Source organism: Amblyomma maculatum, chromosome 1 (assembly GCF_055883805.1).
Source record: "Amblyomma maculatum isolate TAMU_Amacu chromosome 1, ASM5588380v1, whole genome shotgun sequence".
NCBI lineage: Eukaryota > Metazoa > Arthropoda > Arachnida > Ixodida > Ixodidae > Amblyomma > Amblyomma maculatum.
This window is the reverse complement of record NC_139344.1, coordinates 297,217,168-297,236,616: the sequence shown is the minus strand read 5'-3', so window position 1 is coordinate 297,236,616 and position 19,449 is coordinate 297,217,168. Positions and strand designations below refer to the sequence as shown.

The 19,449-nt window shown below is 45.1% G+C and overlaps 1 protein-coding gene across 1 annotated transcript in view; it reads right to left on the bottom strand.

Moving 5' to 3' along the window:
• The window catches only part of Ide (Insulin degrading metalloproteinase), a 192,390-nt gene that overhangs the window by 146,195 nt on the left and 26,746 nt on the right, over positions 1-19,449 (bottom strand). Inside the window, exons 6-9 of the mRNA XM_084591631.1 lie at positions 17,023-17,192; positions 16,848-16,970; positions 16,589-16,791; positions 52-124 (exon numbers count right to left, since the gene is read on the bottom strand). Coding sequence (XP_084447757.1) covers positions 52-124; positions 16,589-16,791; positions 16,848-16,970; positions 17,023-17,192 — 569 coding nt within the window. The remainder of the gene's footprint in view (positions 1-51; positions 125-16,588; positions 16,792-16,847; positions 16,971-17,022; positions 17,193-19,449) is intronic.

Below are 19,449 nucleotides of genomic sequence, written 5' to 3'. Positions count from 1 at the left end.
TGCATATACATGCACCTTTGAGATTGAGTGAAAACGCTAAGAGAAGCTTACCTCGTGCCTTCAGTTCTGACAGCAAACTTCCAGGGCCTTCATGTCCTATCAGGTGGGCAACATAGTCCCCTGGCTAGGAAGACAATCAAACATTTGAGCAACAGTTCCCTGCAAATTTCACAGCAAGCAAAACCCTTGCACTGGAGGCTTGCCACACAGAAACATAAAAATCTGGCACATTAGGGAAATTTCAACCACCTCAGGTTGCCTTTCACCTCCATTGTAAAGGCCGGGATTCATGTCCTTGGAATCAGCAGTCGAGCAGTATCCCCCTGCATTGCAGCTAAGGGGGCACTACATTAACGTGGGCAGGAGTATAATTCAATGCATCTTCTTGCAACTTGGCGTTATATTGTCATGACTGCTCACCCTGCAAGCACTGAAGGTCACAAGAAAACATTGAGTTAATTTGGTCTTCAAGGAACAAGAAAAAAACTAAGTACTTTGTTCGCATTTCATTATTTCTGAGGATTTTCATTCAGTGGATGTCAGTGACATTCTGGCTACAGATAGTGATCAGTGGGCAATGATGGAAAAAGGCAGTGTATATGAGTTTGGAGTCTTGCCCTTTGTTGCAGACCTCAAGGAGTAGGCTGCCAGTCATCAGTTTGATCCTCTTATAGACAGGGTCCGAGGTATAAGTTAGACATCTTGAAAGCATGAAAGGAGAAATTACTCGTGCTGGTTTCTCAGATTTTTCAGTATGTATGATGTGGAACTTAAGGGAAGTTAGCTTTGGTTTCTGAAAGAATTCAGAGATGGCTTTGGTCCACCTTTTTTATTGCGAAAGCAATAATACGTCAGGTCTAACCACTGGCAGGAGCTGCCAACTTGGGTCTCTCGTTTCACATGGAACGGTTATGTCAGAATCAGCCTGCCAGGACCCTGGCATTCATGTTACCCTTATAGGCCACTAAGGCACGTTCATGCGGCTTGGATAAAGCAGGGCTTTATATGTGGTCTGGGGAAGAAAAAGAAGAAGAGAAAAAGGAAGAAGTCTCGCCATGGAAGTTACCAACGAAGAGTCTATATCTGAATCTAGTTGCCACGGGAATCCCTAGTCGAAAAGAAAAGGAACTGCTCATCGTGACTGGAGACATGAACAAGAACTCTTCATTCATACAGTGTGTAGAAGAGGAGTGTCTTCTGGAACTCTGCCCGCAACAACCAACGTCGACTACACATTGGGGAAGAAACTTGGACTTGAGCCAAAAGAGCCTCACACCAGACACTAAATACAACATTAACAAGTGGAAACAAAGGCACACTTCTTCACGGACCATAAAAGCGTCTTCATTGGAGTCGATAAAAAGTGATTTCACGAGTTGAAACATGTCTTTGTCATTAATGATAAACAAAGTAAAACCAGAGATGTACACGCTAAACAAAGCACAGCAGTCAAGCACGGCCAAGCGCGAACAAAGTACAACCAAGCTGTTGCCTTCGCAAGCCATCGGTTTAATCAAAGCTAAACCACAGCCAAATGTGTTTTTTTCTCACTTTGCAGGGGAGAAGGAGTCATTAAATAAGTATGTTGTTCAGCCATGGGGCCAGCCGCCCGCCGTGAGGTCCAACAAGGGTATGGGACAGGGACTTGCTTGCCAGTCCCGCCTACACAAGCTGTACATCGTAACTATTTACTTGCGTAATGCTCCCACTCCCCCACATTGACTGTCAAAAATTGGAATTTTTTTTTCTTTGCATAATCATCGCATCATCAAGATTACCATCGCAAGAGCCGTCTGCTAGTAGTAGCAAGCACCATCTTTGGAGCGCTACTAAAACTAGCTGGCCTAGTTGTATGCGCAAACTACCAGGCAGCGATAGCGTGCTCAGGCATATAATCATCATCATCATAGGCTATGCTCATTGAGTCGTCGTGTATTGCAACGTTACTAGAACAAACTAAGTTTCACAACTCCACCCGGAGAGGTGTCCCCGGTGGCCGTCGCGTGAACTAACGACGCTGCAGTCGACTCTTGCTCCTTTCCGGGAGCGTCGTCTGTTACACGCGGCGCAAAAGCATGGAGCAGCCGGCACACACGTAGCTATTACGTGCTGCCGTTGCACTCTACACGGCTGCAGTGCAGTTATGACTACATTATGACAGTTTTGGCTTCCAAGGCATGCATTACCTCAGATAAATGCGAACTTTAATGCCGTGAAACAAGTGTGACAGCTTTGTCGACTTGCTCGGCTGACCCGGCGTTCTAGTGACGTTGTCTGCTCTTCGGTTTCATTTCTTTTTATTATGCGATATTGTGACGCGCAAGTCATTTCATATTAAATTATGGCGTAGCCGTTCACTGCGCAGCGTTCAGCGTGGTGCTATGCAATTTTTCGCTTTTTATTTAGCACCAACCTTATATTCCAGTTTCAGTTCAATTTGTGACAGGGATTCAAGCCGCCGACATATCTGCCTCCAATTCTATGCCGTTCACTGTAAACTTAGGGTGTGTGCCGAGAAGATGCTGCATCTTTACCCTAAAACCAAAACCAAATCGACGTGCGCTTTGCCAACTATGTGCCAGCCTCTCTATGCCAAAAATTGGTGGAATGAAGGGACGGCGTTAAAGGCGCTGTCGCGTCCTCTCTTAAGGTGAAGCATTCTGCTATATATTTTTTTAACATCAGGCCTCTTCATGCTGGCCTGCATGCTTTGCACCGGGGGCAACAAAGCCTATTAAAACGATTACTTGGAAGTCCGTCATTTGCTCGGGTCACTGATAGACGTGCTCGAGATTAAAAAATGGGCACAAGCTCTGCACAGAAAAGATCACTTACTTAGAAGTGAACACTTTCTGATCTGCATTTAGAAATGGAACCATGTTCAAGTACTCTCGTAATAGTTCGTGTAGCAAGGCTTCTTATTTTCTTGCTGGCACATATTTCGAACGCAAAAGGCATTATATACCAAAGAGAAAGCACCCTAATAAACACGCTGCCCCGTGTGTTTCTACAGCAATGCCTGAAGAGTACTTGCAAGATTCCGAGAGCCGATCAGTGTACATAACGCAAATCGGACAGCTGAGTTGCAAATACGAATTTCAATTACAATCATTTTGAGTTCGTCGAGTACCAACAATTCGGAGGAAATTTGAGTATTTTTGCGATGAGGAGATAGCCGAGCCATGAGGGTGAGAAAATCTGCTTGTTGAGAAGACTTTTGTCAAAGAGCGGTTAATTGTCACCGCAATGATATTGCGCATAAAGTTCTCATGTCATGCGAATTGAGCGTTGATTACAGTTCTTCTGAAGCATGTCAATGAAGCAAAATTGTGCACGGGGCTTCCAACTCGAAGCTAATGAGAAGAGAGGAGACATCATAAGAATTGCAGAGAAATTCGACAAGCAAGATGATCACAAAATTAAAATATGTTCAAAATAACTGAACATGCGGCGTAGAAAACTCATGCTGCGAGCTGCGGCAGCTGACAAGAAAAAGAAAAAAGAGAATGAATGAATAAAGCCTTTATTTGATTGAAAGGATGACTCTCTGCCGCTGCTTGGGTAATTGGGGAGTTAGGAGGGATGGCAGTGTAACTTCTCGCTTCTTCACGGTTCTTCAATCTGTTTCTCGCTGTTAAAAGATAAGCATCTAAAAAGCTCAGAAGATGATCTAGATCGGAATCTGCAAGATAGGCCTTCCAGACTTGCAATGGCTGGTACATCAAGCTTCTGACTGAGGTATGGTATGTCGAACAGCTTCGTGACTGCATTTTTGTGAAGCAGGCAAGCACAAAAGTTTATAAGCTTCTGAATGAACTCAAGATATGTGACCAACCAAGCATTTGAGCTCCTTAATTCCTTCATTAACACTTCTTTCTGGGCGAGTTGGTTCATTTTTGGAAAACTTAATTCCAAATTGAAGTGCATTCACTGCAAATATAGTTTTTGCTGTTTAAGCAATACAAAATCACATGCAAAAAAAAAATATTGTCAGGGGATTTCCCCCTAGATACACAAAAAAAGAATTATGTTGCCCAATTCTCCTCTACATTGCTTGTAACCTTGCAATGTTTGTCTGTGTTGATAAGTCAAGTTCTGGTTATTTGCTGCATTTCATTAGCATTCGACATTAGTGTTGTTGCCAATATTGCATTTTTGCTCATTTTTTCTTGTTGGGCTGTGGGGCTCTGCAGCCCCTTTAAGTGTTTTAAACCACGTGCGCGTTTTCCTATTTGTATTGTGTTTGCGTGGGTAACGCGAGTATGCATGAGCGAGCAGCTAATCTTGGGGGCAGGATGTTAGCAGCGAAGAGACGATGGTAGATAAGCGCATCGGAAGCAAGGCGCGAGGCCTTTTGCCCCGGCAGGGCGGCCAGCGAGCGTCACGGGCCAACGGGGTGTGCACGGATGACCGAAAGAAGACCGGCGACACGAAAATGGAAGAAGTGCCTGCAGAAGCTGCCTAGGCGTAGTTGTTGAGAAGCAATGTCTATTGTGGCCCTGTTCGCGCCGCAGTGTGTTTTGTTTGACGCAGTGAAGCCCTGACCCTCGTTAGGTTGTATCTTTGTCTCCAGCGTTTCTTTTGTTTGTTTTTATTGAAATAATTTTTTTATTGAATGATTTTGCGTTTATCCGGTGTTTTAAAAGGAGACTGGAATTTGTCACTCGTCGCGCGAGACCATGGCTCGCGGACCCCTCTTTTGAAGGCGGGGCCTTCAGCGCTAATAAATACCTTAGGTTCATGCAAGTAACTTCTAACGCCTTTTCCGAAGCTGTAGATACATTGAATATCACGTTTTAAAACTGCAGTCTAGTGCTAGTTTGAAATTCCATTAACTTCCCCTACAAGCAGTAGAATAATGTCGTTATTCTTTTCTCTGTGTGTGTGTGTTTAAAGGGGGAGGGGAATTTCTCAAGGGCGAGATTTGATTACTCACAATATAAGCTTTTTGAATATGCTCATATACTTGTTCAGTCGTTTCCTTTCGCAGTGCGCATGCTCATTCTCACTGATTCCTCTTACAGTAAACTCGTTAAATAACGCTTCACATCTGAAGTTGTTTTAGACGACAAAGGAAACATTTTTTTTTTTTACATTCCTATATACAGGAGTGCGAGAGTGCCAATACGAAGCTATGTTCCACGCCATACCTCAAAAGTGAGACATTAAGAAAAGCGCTTCGGATTAGGCGATGACAATGGCCGTTTATTCGTAATCTGTGTTCACTATATCGTTTGGCGTGAGTAGCCAGACTTCATGCACTGCATGAACAGGCTACCCAGGCTAGCAGATTTCTGCATGTAATGGAGGCAATCTGCGCAGCGCAGTAGTAAATGTGACAACCACTGCGTTACATTCTAAGGTTAGAGAGCTCCTATGCACTGAAAATTTGACTAATTTGTTTGCATGAAAGGATCTATGCCCTGAAAGAACATACTACAAAACACAGGCCAGGGAGTAAAACAAGAAACAGTGCTTGTGAGCAACCCGACGGCGCTTATACTTGTTTCACAGCATTAACAAGTGAATTTCGTATAACACAAACACGTTCTCCATGGTAATGCGTAGCTTCGAAACCGAAGTTGTCGTAATCTAGTTATACTGCAGCCATGTACAGTGCAACGGCAGCACGCAAAAGCTACGTGTGTGCTTGCAGCTCCACGCTTCCGCACCGCGTGTAGCAGACGACGCGCCCGGCAAGAAGAAAGAGTTGACTGCAGCGCCGTTAGTTCTCGCGACGGCCACCTGGGACACACTCCTCTGCTGGGCGTATGGGGAGCTGTCAAACTGAGTTTGTTCTAGTAACGTTGGTGTATTGTGTATGTTCCGCCATTTTGAAAGGTGTCTCCATGTCTCATCATTGCTGCTTCACCATGTCCGTGTTACTTGTTTTGTTCCCCCGTCGAGAGCGTTCTTGGTGCTGCATCGCGATGGGGCGGTACGCAAGCTATACAGCTGCTTTTAAGAAGGGTCACCCCTCTTAGAACCATTTTTTTTTATTTATGGGCAGATTTGCACCACTTGTGCATTTTTTCGTGATCATTCCATAACTGCAAACTGTTTTTACCAATTGCTGGTAGTTTTAAATATATTAAGCAAAACTGATCTTTTTTGTTTGGAGGAAGCACGGTTAGTAAACATCAGATCTTGAGGAGAAGATTTTAGTCTTTAAATAATCTAGAATCACAAAGGACTGCAATAAAGCATAATTGAGCATTCAAGGATGATTTCGAAGAAAGTTGTGGCTTGTCAAACTTGCCAAAAAAAAAGCTCATTTCAGTGACAGGGACAAATGATTTATTTTGAAAATTTTGGCAAACAAACAATGATTAAAAAGCAGTGTTACTGCAGAACTTCTAATTTTATCTTTCTGAAAAAAAAAAAAAAAGAAATTACAGCGCTAGGTGCTGTAGACAAGCGTCAGCCCGTGACATCAGTGGAGATGCCGTGGCCCTGGCGACAGCAGTGACTTTCGGGGTGTAGACAAAAGCCCACGTCTGCATTGGATGCTCGGCGCTTGCTGTTTTCGAACATAATTTCTGACATCCCTGCAAGCTGCGGTGCGGTTGGTTGGGCCACAAGGCACAAAAAAAAAAAAAATTGCACCTGTTTTCACATGTTTCTTGTGGTCAGAAAAAGATGAAAGCGAAGGGCAGCGGCGTTAAGCTCAACAAGTAGACCCTTCGGCAACGGATTGCCTTCGCAGCTAACATGCGTTGCACTTCTGCATTGAAACTTGTTCAGTTCGCTTGCAACTTTAATTTTCGTGGTTGCTTTTCGGCCGCATGAAGAAGAGCGCAACAACAAACGCCTGCAGCTCGTGCATGTTTTGTTGTATATACTATCAAGTGCATAACAAGTTTTGAAGCGATATTCCGTGTGCCTATGGTCTTAATCGAAGGCAGCAAAAGCCTCGCTGTGACATTACCTTCACCTGCAGTACTGCCCCGTGTATATGTTCGTACAAGAAAAAACACAAAACCTGCTGCGAAGGTAACTGTAGCTACCTTGAACGGTTACTCGAGCGCGATATTGCCGAGGCCTGGACTTGTGAGGTAGCTATTCTGTTTTCACTTTTGCGCATTTCTACGAGTAACTCGCCATCACCGGTCCTAGAAAGCGAGTAAGCATCATTAGGATCCCGGCAAAGTCACGCAGCATTATTTCTCCGATTATATAATTTTTTTTTTAATGTCATTAAGACCTGACGAATGAATTATATATCCACGTACAACCTAGCTCTCATCGAGCAGGATATTTCAGTATGGTATATGGTATATATGACATATATATACCATATATAGTAAGGTATATATGACATATAGAGTATAATGTCCTAAAATGAATTCGGCTATGAGGGGTGCAAAACAAGCAGAATAAGATGACACGCATTTGAATAAAAATGTTCCAATCATATTAAAAAATGTCACATATCACTTAAATTTCGCTGGAAGCAATTGTGGAGAACAATGTGTTTGCGCTCATGCGCATCTCCTATAGAGCAAAGAGAACAAAATGAGAGCATTCTTAAAAGCCTTCATGTATATATTAACCTGTGAATGACCTTGATGTGTCTGTACAATGAAACAGACGTGAAATGTCTTTTTATCGAGCAGGATAGAACAATTTGGCAGCGCACTTTAGGCGAATGTTACAAATAACTAAAACATTGAGTTCTTCATATTCGATGAAATTCTGTCACTTAAGTTGCAGGTACTGTGAGCTAGAAATATCTAGTTCCTTATAGTTGCCGGTAATCCCATCAAAAGAGTCGCCATATGAAAAGCACACTTCCAGACATTCATATTGTTGTCCTCATTTCATGCGCTAGCATATAGGACCGGGAGTTGAACAGTGTTAATTATTAGTTTTTCTTATGCATCGCGCTTTCTCGTTTTCATTTAACTTAATCAGTCTCTACAGCCACCCACCGTAGCCGTGCGCTGTTGAGGCCACGGCGAAGGAAGCCAATGCAGCTCTTAGCCGGGTGATTCCAGCAGTCAGTTCAGTTCAGGCGTTCAGTCGTGTCCGACTCTTCGTGACCCTATGGACCATGTCACGCCACGCTTTCCGGTCTCTCACTATCTTCTTAACATCACATAGCTTCATCTGCAATGCCTCGAGAATGCCATCTAACCATCGCGTTCGCTGCCTACCCCTTCTCCGGCGACCCTCAACCTTTCCCAACATCAAATCTTTCTCCAGCGACTCCTCTCTTCTCATCAAATGACCAAAGTAGCTGAGCTTTAACTTTAGAATTTGACCCTCCAATGAGCAGTCAGGGTTTATGGTCGACAATATCGACTGATTTGATCTTCTGGCAGTCCAAGGAACTCTTAAGAGTCTTCGCCAGCACCACAATTCAAACGCTTCAATTCTTCGGCGGTCAGCCTTTTTCACAGTCCAACTCTCGCATCCATACATCACAACTGGAAAGACCATAGCACGGGTGATACGGATCTTGGTTGACAGACTAATGTCTCTGCTCTTTACTAGGCGGTCAAGGCTAACCATTGCTCTCTTTCCCAGAAGCAGGCGTCTCCTAATTTCATGGCTGCAGTCTCCTTCCGAGGTAATCTTGGCGCCCAAGAACAGAAAATCTGTCACAGCTTCCACTTCTTGTCCATTGATGCTCCAGGACTTGATAGGGCAAGACGCCATGATCTTCGTCTTTTTAATGTTCAGTTTAAGCCCAAACTTCTCACTCTCTTCTTGTACGCGCATCAGAAGTCTCTTGAGTTCCACTTCACTTTCTGCCATTAAAGTGGTATCATCCGCATATCTAAGGTTGTTGATACGTTTTCCAGCAATCTTCACTCCAGCTGAAGACTCGTCCAGACCGGCCTTCCTCATGATGCACTCTGCATATAGGTTAAATAGGCAGGGCGACAGTATGCAGCCTTGCCTCACCCCTTTCTCAATCGGAAACCAATCAGTAAGACCATGACCAGTTCTGACTGTGGCCTCTTGCCCTTCATAAAGGTTCCTGAGGAGACAGATGAGGTGAATTGGAACTCCCATCTCTTGGAGAGCTTGCCACAATCTGCTGTGATCTACGCAGTCAAACGCTTTCGCATAATCAATAAAGCAGAAGTAAATAGGTTTCTGGAACTCTCTTGCTTTTTCCATGATCCAGCGAAGGTTGGCAATTTGGTCTCTAGTTCCTCTGCCCTTGCGAAACCCAGCTTGCACGTCCGGAAGCTCCCGATCCACATACTGCTGCAGCCTACCTTGCAGGATTTTTAACATCACCTTGCTAGCATGCGAAATAAGCGCGATCGTGCGGTAGTTGGAACAATCTTTGGCACTGCCTTTCTTTGGAATGGGGATGTAAACTGACCTCCTCCAATCCTGTGGCCACTGCAGGGTTGTCCAAATCTTTTGACATAATGTATGCAGTGTGTTAACAGCGTCGTGGTTGAGGTTTTGAAGCAACTCAGCTGGAATACCATCAATTCCGCTAGCTTTGTTCTTAGCAAGGCTGGCTAAGGCCCATTCAACTTCACTCTTCAGGATGCCCGGCTCGAGATCAGTAATCACAACCGTCCTATGTTGGGCTTGCACATCCGGGTCCTTCTTGTACAGTTCTTCTGTGTATTCCTGCCACCTCTTCATTATCTCTGAGGCTTCAGTGAGGTCCTTGCCTCGTTTGTCCTTTATCACGCCCAGCTTAGCACAGAAGCTTCCTTTGATATCTTTGATTGTCTTATACAGAGCTCTTGTGTTCCTTAATTGGCTGTTGTCCTCAACTGCTTGACACTGTATGTTCAGGAAGGCATTCTTATCTCTCCTTGCTATTTTCTGAAAATCTGCATTGAGAACCTTGTATCTTTCTCTTTCCACCATACCTTTTGCCATTCTCCTTTCCTCAGCTATTTGCAAAGCCTCTTCAGATAACCAGTTTGCTTTTTTGCATTTCTTTTGCTTTGGAACTACCTTAGTAGCAACTTCTTGTATTATATCACGAACATCAGTCCACATCTCTTCGGGCTCTTTGTCTTCTAGATCTAATTCTTGAAATCGATTCCTCACTTCCACAGCATATTCTAATGGAATCTGATCCAGATCATACCTGAAAGGCCTTCTAGTTTTCTGCGTTTTCCTCAATCGAAGCTTAATTTTGGCAACAAGAAGCTGATGATCGGTGCCACAATCGGCCCCAGGCCTTGTTTTTACTGCTTGTATAGCACTTCTCCATCTCTGCCGGCAAATAATATAATCGATCTGATTCCTGTACAGACCGTCCGGTGAAATCCATGTGTACAGGCGCCTCTTGTGCTGTTGAAAATGAGTATTCGCTATGGTCAGGTTGTTTTCTTGACAGAACTCTACTAGCCTCTGCCCAGCGTCATTTGGCTCACCAAGACCGAACTTGCCTGTAATTCCGGATATTTCTTCACTCCCGACCTTAGCATTCCAGTCTCCTATGAGAAAAACGACGTCTGATGATGGGGTGCGGTCTAAAAGGCATTGTAGGTCCACATAAAATCTCTCAACGTCAGCTTCTTCAGCAGCAGTGGTCGGTGCATAGACTTGGATAACTGTTATGTTGAAAGGGTGACCTTGGATCCGAAGTGAAATCATTCGGTCGTTTTTGGGGTTGTACCCTAGCACTGCTTTGCCCAGTCATGGCCGAGTGGTTTGGGCGCCCGTCTCGACTGCGGGAGGTGGCCAGTTCGAAACCCACCGCCGGACACCCACTGGTAAAATGGGTACAAGCGTCCCCCGGTCCGGCGCCCGGCTCTCTCAGGGGTGTGCGTTTGGAAGAGGCTCTGCTAACCCTGCTGTGCTCCTTAGAGGGCTTAAAGTTTCGAACAACTAATGACCTGCAAAGGTCGGGTTCTCACAGGGCTAAAAAAAAAAGGGCCACATAATGGGCTGTTGCCGCGCAAGGCGGACTTATTGTTGTCCGATGGCGGAACGAATCACTGCCACATCGGCGCAACTATTTGGGCCGTGACCCCTTTTCCCAAGCATTGCACCCCAGAAGAGCCGAGCACCAGGCCGGGGGAAAGCTTGTACCCATTTAAAAACCGGTGGGTACCCGGCGGCACCAGGGATCGAACCCGGTACCTCCCGATTGCGAGGCGGATGCTCTACCACAAGGCCACCGCTTCGGTTGCAAAAATGCTTAATTAGTCTCCAGGCATGAGCCAAACTATTTCTACGCACACGCGAAGCTTGCGCTTCAGTATATTCGCACGCCCGAACTGGTTTCAAAGGCAGCATCGCTTGGCGCAGTGTAGGCACGCTGCTCTTTTGCCTACACCCCACGTCGCTGCCGATCGCAGCGCCATCTTTTTTACAAACATCGTCAGCCTGTGACGTCAGTGAAAATGCGGCGGCGCTGGCGACAGCAGTGACTTTCGTGGTGTAGGCAAAAGCTCGGGTTGTCTGCATTGGATGCGCGGCGCTTGCTGCGTTTTCGAGCATAATTCCCGCTATTCGTGCAATGTGTGGTGCGGTTGGTTGCGCCGCAAGGTACAACAAAGAAAATGGTATCTGTCTTCACTTGTTTCTTGCGGTCGAATAAAGATGAGAACGAATGACAGAGGCGTTGAGCGCGACAACTGTGTAAACCCTTTGGCGACGGATCGCCTTGCAACTAATGTGCGTTGCACTTCTGCACTGAAACTTGATCACTTTGTTTGCAACTCTTAATTGTCGTAATTGCTTTTTGACCACACGACAAATAGCGCAATAACAAACGCCTGCAGGTCGTTCACGTTTTGGCGTATGTACTACCAGGCCATAAGAAGTTTAGACGAGATATTACGTGCGCGTATGATCTTAAGCGAACGCAGCTAGGAAACCGCGCTGTGAATTCCATTCATCTGCGGTACTACCCGTGCATATTTTCGTACAGAAAAGGACACAAAAGCTTCTGCGAAGGCAACTGCAGTTACCTTGAGCGGTCAATCCAGCGCGATAGTGCCGAAACAGCTAAAGTTGTGAAGTAGCTTTTTTCTGCTTTCACTTTCCCGAATTTTAACGAGTGACACACTCTTCATTAATAGTCCTAGAAATCTAGTGAACATCGTTAGTATCCGGACAAAGTCAAGCCGCGCTATTTCTAAGAGTATTAAATTTTGTTTGTAGGTCATTAAGATCATAATGAACTAATTAACCACGTACAACCAGCTCTGATCGAGCAAGATACTTAATTGTGGTATATATGGTACATTAAGTTTAATGTCCCAAAGTAGAACTGGCTATGAGGGATGAAAAATAAGCAGAATAAGGTGACGTGCATTTGAGCAAAAATTTTCCCAATGTATAAAAACATGCTCAGCAAATCGCGCAAATTGCACAGCAAGTGATCATGGACATTGTGGAGAACATTGCATTTGCACTCATAGCAAAAAAAAAAAAAATAATAATTACAGCATTCTTACGAGCCTTAATGTATATATATTAACCTGTGAATGACCCTGACTACGTCTGTGGAACGTCTTTTTATCGAGCAGGATAAAACAAGTTGGCGGCGCGCCCACTAGGCAAATGTTACAAAGAACTAAAAGATTGAGTTCTTGTAATTCTATGACTTAAGTTGCTGGTACAGTGAGCTAAAAATATGGTTTCTAGTTCAGTATAGTTGCCGGCAATATTGTTCTTTAGGGTAAAGATGCTTGCAGCAAAAAACATACCCATCAAAATAGTCGTCATATGAAAAACGCACTTCTAATCATTCATACCATCATCCTTGCATGCGCTTACAATAGGCCCGGAAGTTAAGACAGTGTTCACTATATATAAGTTTCTTTTATACATTGTGATTTCTCATTTTCATTTAATTGAATCAGTCACTACAGTCCAACGTTGCTACAGTTGCCCACCGTAGCCACGCGCTGTTGAGGCCAATGCAGCACTCTTCATCAGGTAATTCTAGCAGTAATCGGCTAGTAAAGTGCTGAACTATCTCCAGGCATAGACCAAACTATTTCTACGCACAAGCAAAGCTTACGCTTCACAATATTTGCACGCGCGATCTGGTTTCGAAGACGGCGGCGCTTGGCGCAGTGTAGGCATGCTGCATTTTTGCCTACACCCTGTTGAGACGCCGGCAGGGCCGGAGCCAAAGGTAGCGAACGCCAACGAGGCGAGAGGACGAGGCACCGCGGAAGCGAGGATATCATATTGTAGGCGCGTCTGTTCTCTCAGGCGTCCTCTTGGTAACGGTAAACCGACCACAATGCGGGGCCGGCGATACATGCCTCTTTCTTCCACCGCTGCCTTTGGGAAGAGCGTAATTTCAAGGGCAGACTCCCGGAGCGTTCGCTGCACCTGGGTATCCGATGAAACGCGAGCTTGTTGCTTCGCGCAGGACATTGACCGCCGTCGTCGAGGCAGGCCTGTTGCTATGTCCAGGTTGATATCTGCTTCCTCAAGTGCTCCTGACAATGACGACACGCTGGCGCCTTCACAAACGTGACCGCACAGACATCACAACCCCTTGTCGCTGCCAATCGCAGCGCCACCTTTGTTTACAAACATGATGCTTGCCTATAGAAGCCGAGATATCACTCCTCCAAAATGGTGACTGTGTCCAAAATTCAATCTTGAGAAATCAGCAAAAAATGTTTTTGGTATATTTTTGAATAAACAAGGCTAACAGCAACTCGATAAAAGTTATGACTGGTTTTTGATGTCAATGCCCAGTTTCCCATCGAGATCATTGCACCAGCAACTAAGAAGGAAATTTATTTCGACAAGGTTTGCAATTCCGCATGCCGTGCATGAAGATGGTTCGCGATCGCCGCTGCCGCCGCATCACTAACTTTTCAGAGTGCTCGATCTGTTGCGGCCATAAAATCCGCTCAAGTATCACTTTTTCATCAGCATCATCATGATCACGATTCTCGTATGCGGCAGGAATCCCTCGAGGAAATCGCTCGCTCTCCTATCTGTCATGCCGAGAATCACGGGCTATGCCCTTAGCGGCCCATCACGGAGCCTCAGTGCTTCGTCGCTGATTGCAGATAACAGGATGCAGCATCACTGGCGCGCCTCTTATCTCTACCTTTATTCGTTTTTTGGGGGCCAGTATGAGGCTCGAACCTAAATTTTTCGTGTTTTACGCCATGGTCATGATGACGGAACGTCGCTAAATCAGCTAGGCCTAACTACATGATCTTTTCAAAATGGCGCCAGGCTGCAGGCAATCGATGCCAGCAGCCAACCAAAAGTGGTCATTTGGATAACATGCTTTCGGAGCCCAATAGCAGCGCTTGTTTCGCATAATTTTGTCCCTTTGTTTTCCGCTTTGGGTGTTCGCTCACAGAAGCCAATCATGACATGGGAATACAGTCGACGACCGATTTTTCGGACTCTCAATGGACCACGAAGATGTCCGAAAAATCGGGCAGTCCGAAAAAACAAATGGCACCGGGAAAGCTCAATTTATTGCCCATTATTCACTTTGAGGCCGGAAAAAGTCTAATGCTTTTCCGCATCACGCTCCGCTTCCGTGCTAACAGGTCCGCCAGAATTACGCTTACATCAGCTCGGCTTGCGTCAGCTGCGCCGCTGCAGGTGAGTCGTCGTCGTCGCTCTCAGACTCCGCAAGCACTTGGCAAATAATTTGTGCATCTGTGAGCCCAGCGCACAGTTCTAACTCATGGTCCATGTCTGTGAACTCTGAAAACGAAACTGCCGATGAAATTTCGACACCAGCAGTGCAAAGGTCGTGAATGAGCTGCTCACTGCCTGACAGCTGCTCGATGACGCTCTCCTCATCCAAGGCAGCGGACTCGTCATTCAGCACAAATTCCGCGTGGCGGAAGCAATTGTGCAGCGTTGTGGGTGCTACAGGCTTCCACGCAACAGCGAGCGTACTAAGTGCACCAAGCAAATCGACAGAGTAGGTTTTCCCACTGTCGAGGCACACCACAACAACCAACCACTAGATCACAACACCGACTCCGTTGAGTGCCTCCTCGCTGCTGCGTTGCACGCAAAAAAAAAAAACAAAAAAAAAACGCCTTATAAAATCCGGAAACAGCTTCTTGAAGAACTGAAGCCAATTCAATTAAATGCGAGCCACAGTAGCGACAGAACGTAGTTCTCGCATCAGCACGACCACGGCTAGGCCTACTCGCTATGCTTAGCAATGCACGTGAAACGCACGGCAAACACACAGAGGTACAGGCAGTTGAAGCGATCACGCTAAAAGAAAAAAAAAGAAAAACACTCCGGCGGCGGGTAGCGACGTTGTCCCGGAGACGGAAGCTGCTAGGCAAATAATATAGCCTCGATCCAGTGTCAGTTTAGCTGAGGAGCGGCACGCAAGGCCGGCACCGGTTTCAAGGCTATCGAAGGAAAAAGTAAACAAACAAAATAGCGGCAACCAAGCTCAAAATCTGTGGCAGTTGGCCCAGCTGACGCTTGGACTGTCCGAAAAATTGAATAGCCCTCCTTAGAGTGTCTGAAATTTTGAGCGTAACACATTGACTTTATAAGGTATGTCCTGGGGCCGGGAAAAAGTCCGAATAATCAAGCATGTCCGAAAAATTGGGTGTCCGAAAAATCGGTCGTCGACTGTAACCTGAATTATGATTTTTCGAACGAGACCAAAATAATGCCGGTGAAGCGCGTATTTTTCGATCTGCAGCCGATCAAAACTCAGCGTAATTTGACCTCAATTTAAAGGGCCAAGCGTTCAGATTCAAAACTTTGGAACACTGTAACATGCGAAATAGGGGGTATTTTTCAGCCAAAATTTGCAGATAGTTGCGGAAACGTCTCAGGACCGCGAAAATGAAGAAATAAAAAATCAGATTTTTTAGACCGATTTTTGGCCGCAAAAAGCAATGTCCCCCCTTTAAGCTGAAAACTATTGAGTGCACGCTAGATCATGGCAACCCCAATGCCAACAGGCACAGGTCAAAGAGTTCTGCGTACATTGCTAGAAACAGCGACTGCAATGTCGACACTGACTTGGATCAAGACTCTGATCAAGAGTAGAACTGTATGGTCTGCTGTGAACATAACACGAAACGCGAGGAGTGATGGTGAGGCTGCATGCGGCAAACAAAGTGCTTTAACAATTTGTACTTTCGGCGACCCTGTACTTATATGTATAACAAAGTAAGTTCTCCTTGGAAGTAATGTTTTGGTTATACTTACAAAAGCTGGCCTGAGAATCCCGATTCCACCTATTTAAATTTGCTTTTAGCACTCCAAAACATTTGTTGGAAAATTTTCCCCGCATAATTATTGCACCCCCTAACTTTGCACCAATGTTCCGTGAAAAAACTCCGCGCATTATGCCTTGTATGATGTAACCCAGGGATGTTAGCCACGCAACCCTCGCCACAAAAAAGAAGGCAAGAAGGTTGCAAGAAAGGGGCTAAAATGGACAATCAGCTCAACAAACCCCTTTTCCCTGGGGATGCCACGCATGGCTGCTCAGGGTGCAATACCGAACGCCTAGATAATGTCTAACCTGCTCAGAATGTCTGAATCAGCTTCAGCAAAACAAGTCGAGTGCATACAATGCCTGCCAGGAATGCTGCCAAACGAGAGCTCAGTTTTCTGCGGCCATTCCAAAAGTGTAGCATATTCAGCATGAACAAAATGGCGTCCTTACTCCTGCTCTGTAGTACTGCCGCAAGTCCGGTGTGGGGAAGGTCATGTGCAGGAACCGGTTGTCCTTGACAGGCACCACATGTGCACGCAGGCCCAGCTGCTGACGGCCATAGGGGTGCTGCTGCCATGTTGGTGGTTGCACAGCTTTGTTAGGCACCAGAGAAAACATTGGCACCACCATGCGTGCCAGGTCATCCAGTGGCTCTGCAAAGAACCATGGCTCATCACACCCATGCAATGTGCCTGATGGCCACAAGTACCTTTGCCAAGCACAGCAAGTGACATGATGTTGGACGAGTACCACTGTTGGTGAAATTTGAGCAGCTCATTTCGCACCATTATCCCTTTTGACTTTGGGATGGCATCCAACGTGCTCTTGTTACCTGTACGAGAGAGCGCCACTGACAACTCTTCCTTGCAAGAAAAGCTACTTACCAGAGCCAAATTTACTAAAGTCGTGTTTAGGGTCTGCAGTCGACGCTTCTAGTTGTTTCAAGCGCCATGAGTCATTCTGTACATTCTTCATGTGCTCAGAGTGGATGGCATTTACTTCTCGATCGGTTGCATCTTCGTTGAACAATGGACACACAAAGAATGCAGCAAACCTGCAAAAGAAATAATTATGTGTTCAGGCACTCGATTTAGAAGCTGCCCAACACACTTATACGATGCATGTAAAGAAAAGCAAGACACATTGTAAAACCTGTGGTCAAGAAGGTTTTGTGCACATAGCCAAATAAACAATAAAAAGACCAAGAAATGTTCTTAAATGACATCCAATATGCAACAGTTTCCTGCATTCCTGATCAGCAGACAAATTTGTATGCATTCTAATGCTAGAAAAGTTCGTTACGGTCGTCGACTGATTTTTCGCGCTCTCAAGAGACGGAAAAAGGGTCCAGAAAACTAGGCAGTCCGAAAAATGAATTCAAAATAAAAACATGACTTTATTTACCTCACTCTGTGCCAATCTCCTCACAGACGGTCTCTTCTCCGCAACGTACAAACAGAGCCTCACTGCTCCCACGTGAAAAAACATTAATTTTTTTTCCTTGCAGCTGCACCACTGGCTCGTCCTCCGCGATCGAGAGTATAGGGGTATGCGGGATGCGTGCAACGCAGGAAAACAAAATGGCGGTGATGCGGCAATTATTATTTCTAGTACATAGGGCTCCTTTTCAATGTTTTTAAATGACACTTTGTTCTGTGTCTCTCTGCACTTCAGGCTTTGGTTGGTTGGTTTGTGGGGTTTTACGTCCCAAAGAAACTCAGGCTATGAGAGACGCCGTAGTGGAGGACTCCGGTAATTTCGACCACCTGGGGTTCTTTAACGTGCACTGACATCGCACAGCACACGGGCGCCTTGCTTTTCGCCTCCATTGAAAAGCTGCCGCCGAGGCCGGGATTCGATCCCGCGTCCTTGGGAACAGTAGTCGAGCGCCGTAACCACTGCGCCACCCCGGCGGGGTACTTCAGGCTTTGCCAAAGTGAGTGAACAAGAGATGGTTTGCCTAAAAGCAACGCTGGGTGAAATGAGATGTGTTGAGTGTAAACTCCTTTTTTTTTTTTTTTCAGTTCTTTGAGTTTTGTGATCAGAATTTCATTTACCGTTAGCTCATCACCACACGTGTTCTACACAGAGACAGCATAAAAGAAAGAGATGATTCCCACAGGATGCAGCTTGCTTGCTTTCCCTAGCCGCGTGCAACTTAGCTCTCTGTTTGCAGTGCATTAACATCAAGTAATCTCTGTGTGGTATGGTGGTTGACATTTGATGCATCTGCCCTCTCATTGCCCTTGATCCCAATGTGACTAGGGACCAGCAGAACTTTGATATATTTCTTTGTTGTGACTTTCACTATGTTGTGTATTATGCTTCTGTTAACGAGTTGACAGCATTTCTAGCGTTTAATGCGGAACTCAGGCAGTTTGTATAAATGACGCCGTTTCTCATGTTCTCATTTGTTATTTTTTTCTACAGTAAAGTAGATGGCATAACACTTCCGTATTGTAATATTGCTAGAATATTTTAAATTTCGAATAGAATACATTATTTGGTTCATATTCAATTCAGCACACTGCACTGCAGTGCTTTGACTGTGCATGAAGCATGCCCAAAGGGACCTTCTCTTTTGAGGGCCGACAGTATTCAAACCACTTCACGAAACACTTGATGTGATAAGATAACAGTTTTCAGGCCCATTCAATAATTTCAACTACTGGTTGATTCGGACATTTCTTTTTTCCTTGAAGGCCTAATTAACGAGAATTTATTGTACTGGAACCTCTACCCAGTTTCATGCAGGTCCATCCTACCCAAAAAAAAATAGTGTCTGGAATCCTGTATAAAATGTATATGCTTCTGTGCAATTCTAGTTTATTTTATTTGCAAATACCATGTGAATTAGCAAGATTTATATTTAATTTTTCATTGTTTCTTCACTGATCAGATATTCGATATTCGAAGGCATTTTTCTCCCATATTTGTATTAGATTCATATTAGAAAATTTCAATATTCTCACACCCCTAATTATTGCACTTCCAACAGGGCTTCAGATTTTGACCCATCAGTATAAAATTCCATGTAACACCTGTTTTTCTTGCATAGATATTCTTGTGGTATATGCTCATGTGGTGTACAGAGGTCACAGACTGTGGGGAGAGTACCATGATGGTCATCATTTCATTCATTACATTGGCATTTTTGTTTCAAGTGCAAGAGCAACAGTTTAATCTGTTGATTAGTACTATCCTCGATTTTGAGACAAAGGGTGCTAAGAAGCTCTGGCTCCAGACATTGGAAACTACCCTGGCTAGTGAGGCTAGTTTAGCAGTGCTGTTAGAGGGTATGAAATGGGATG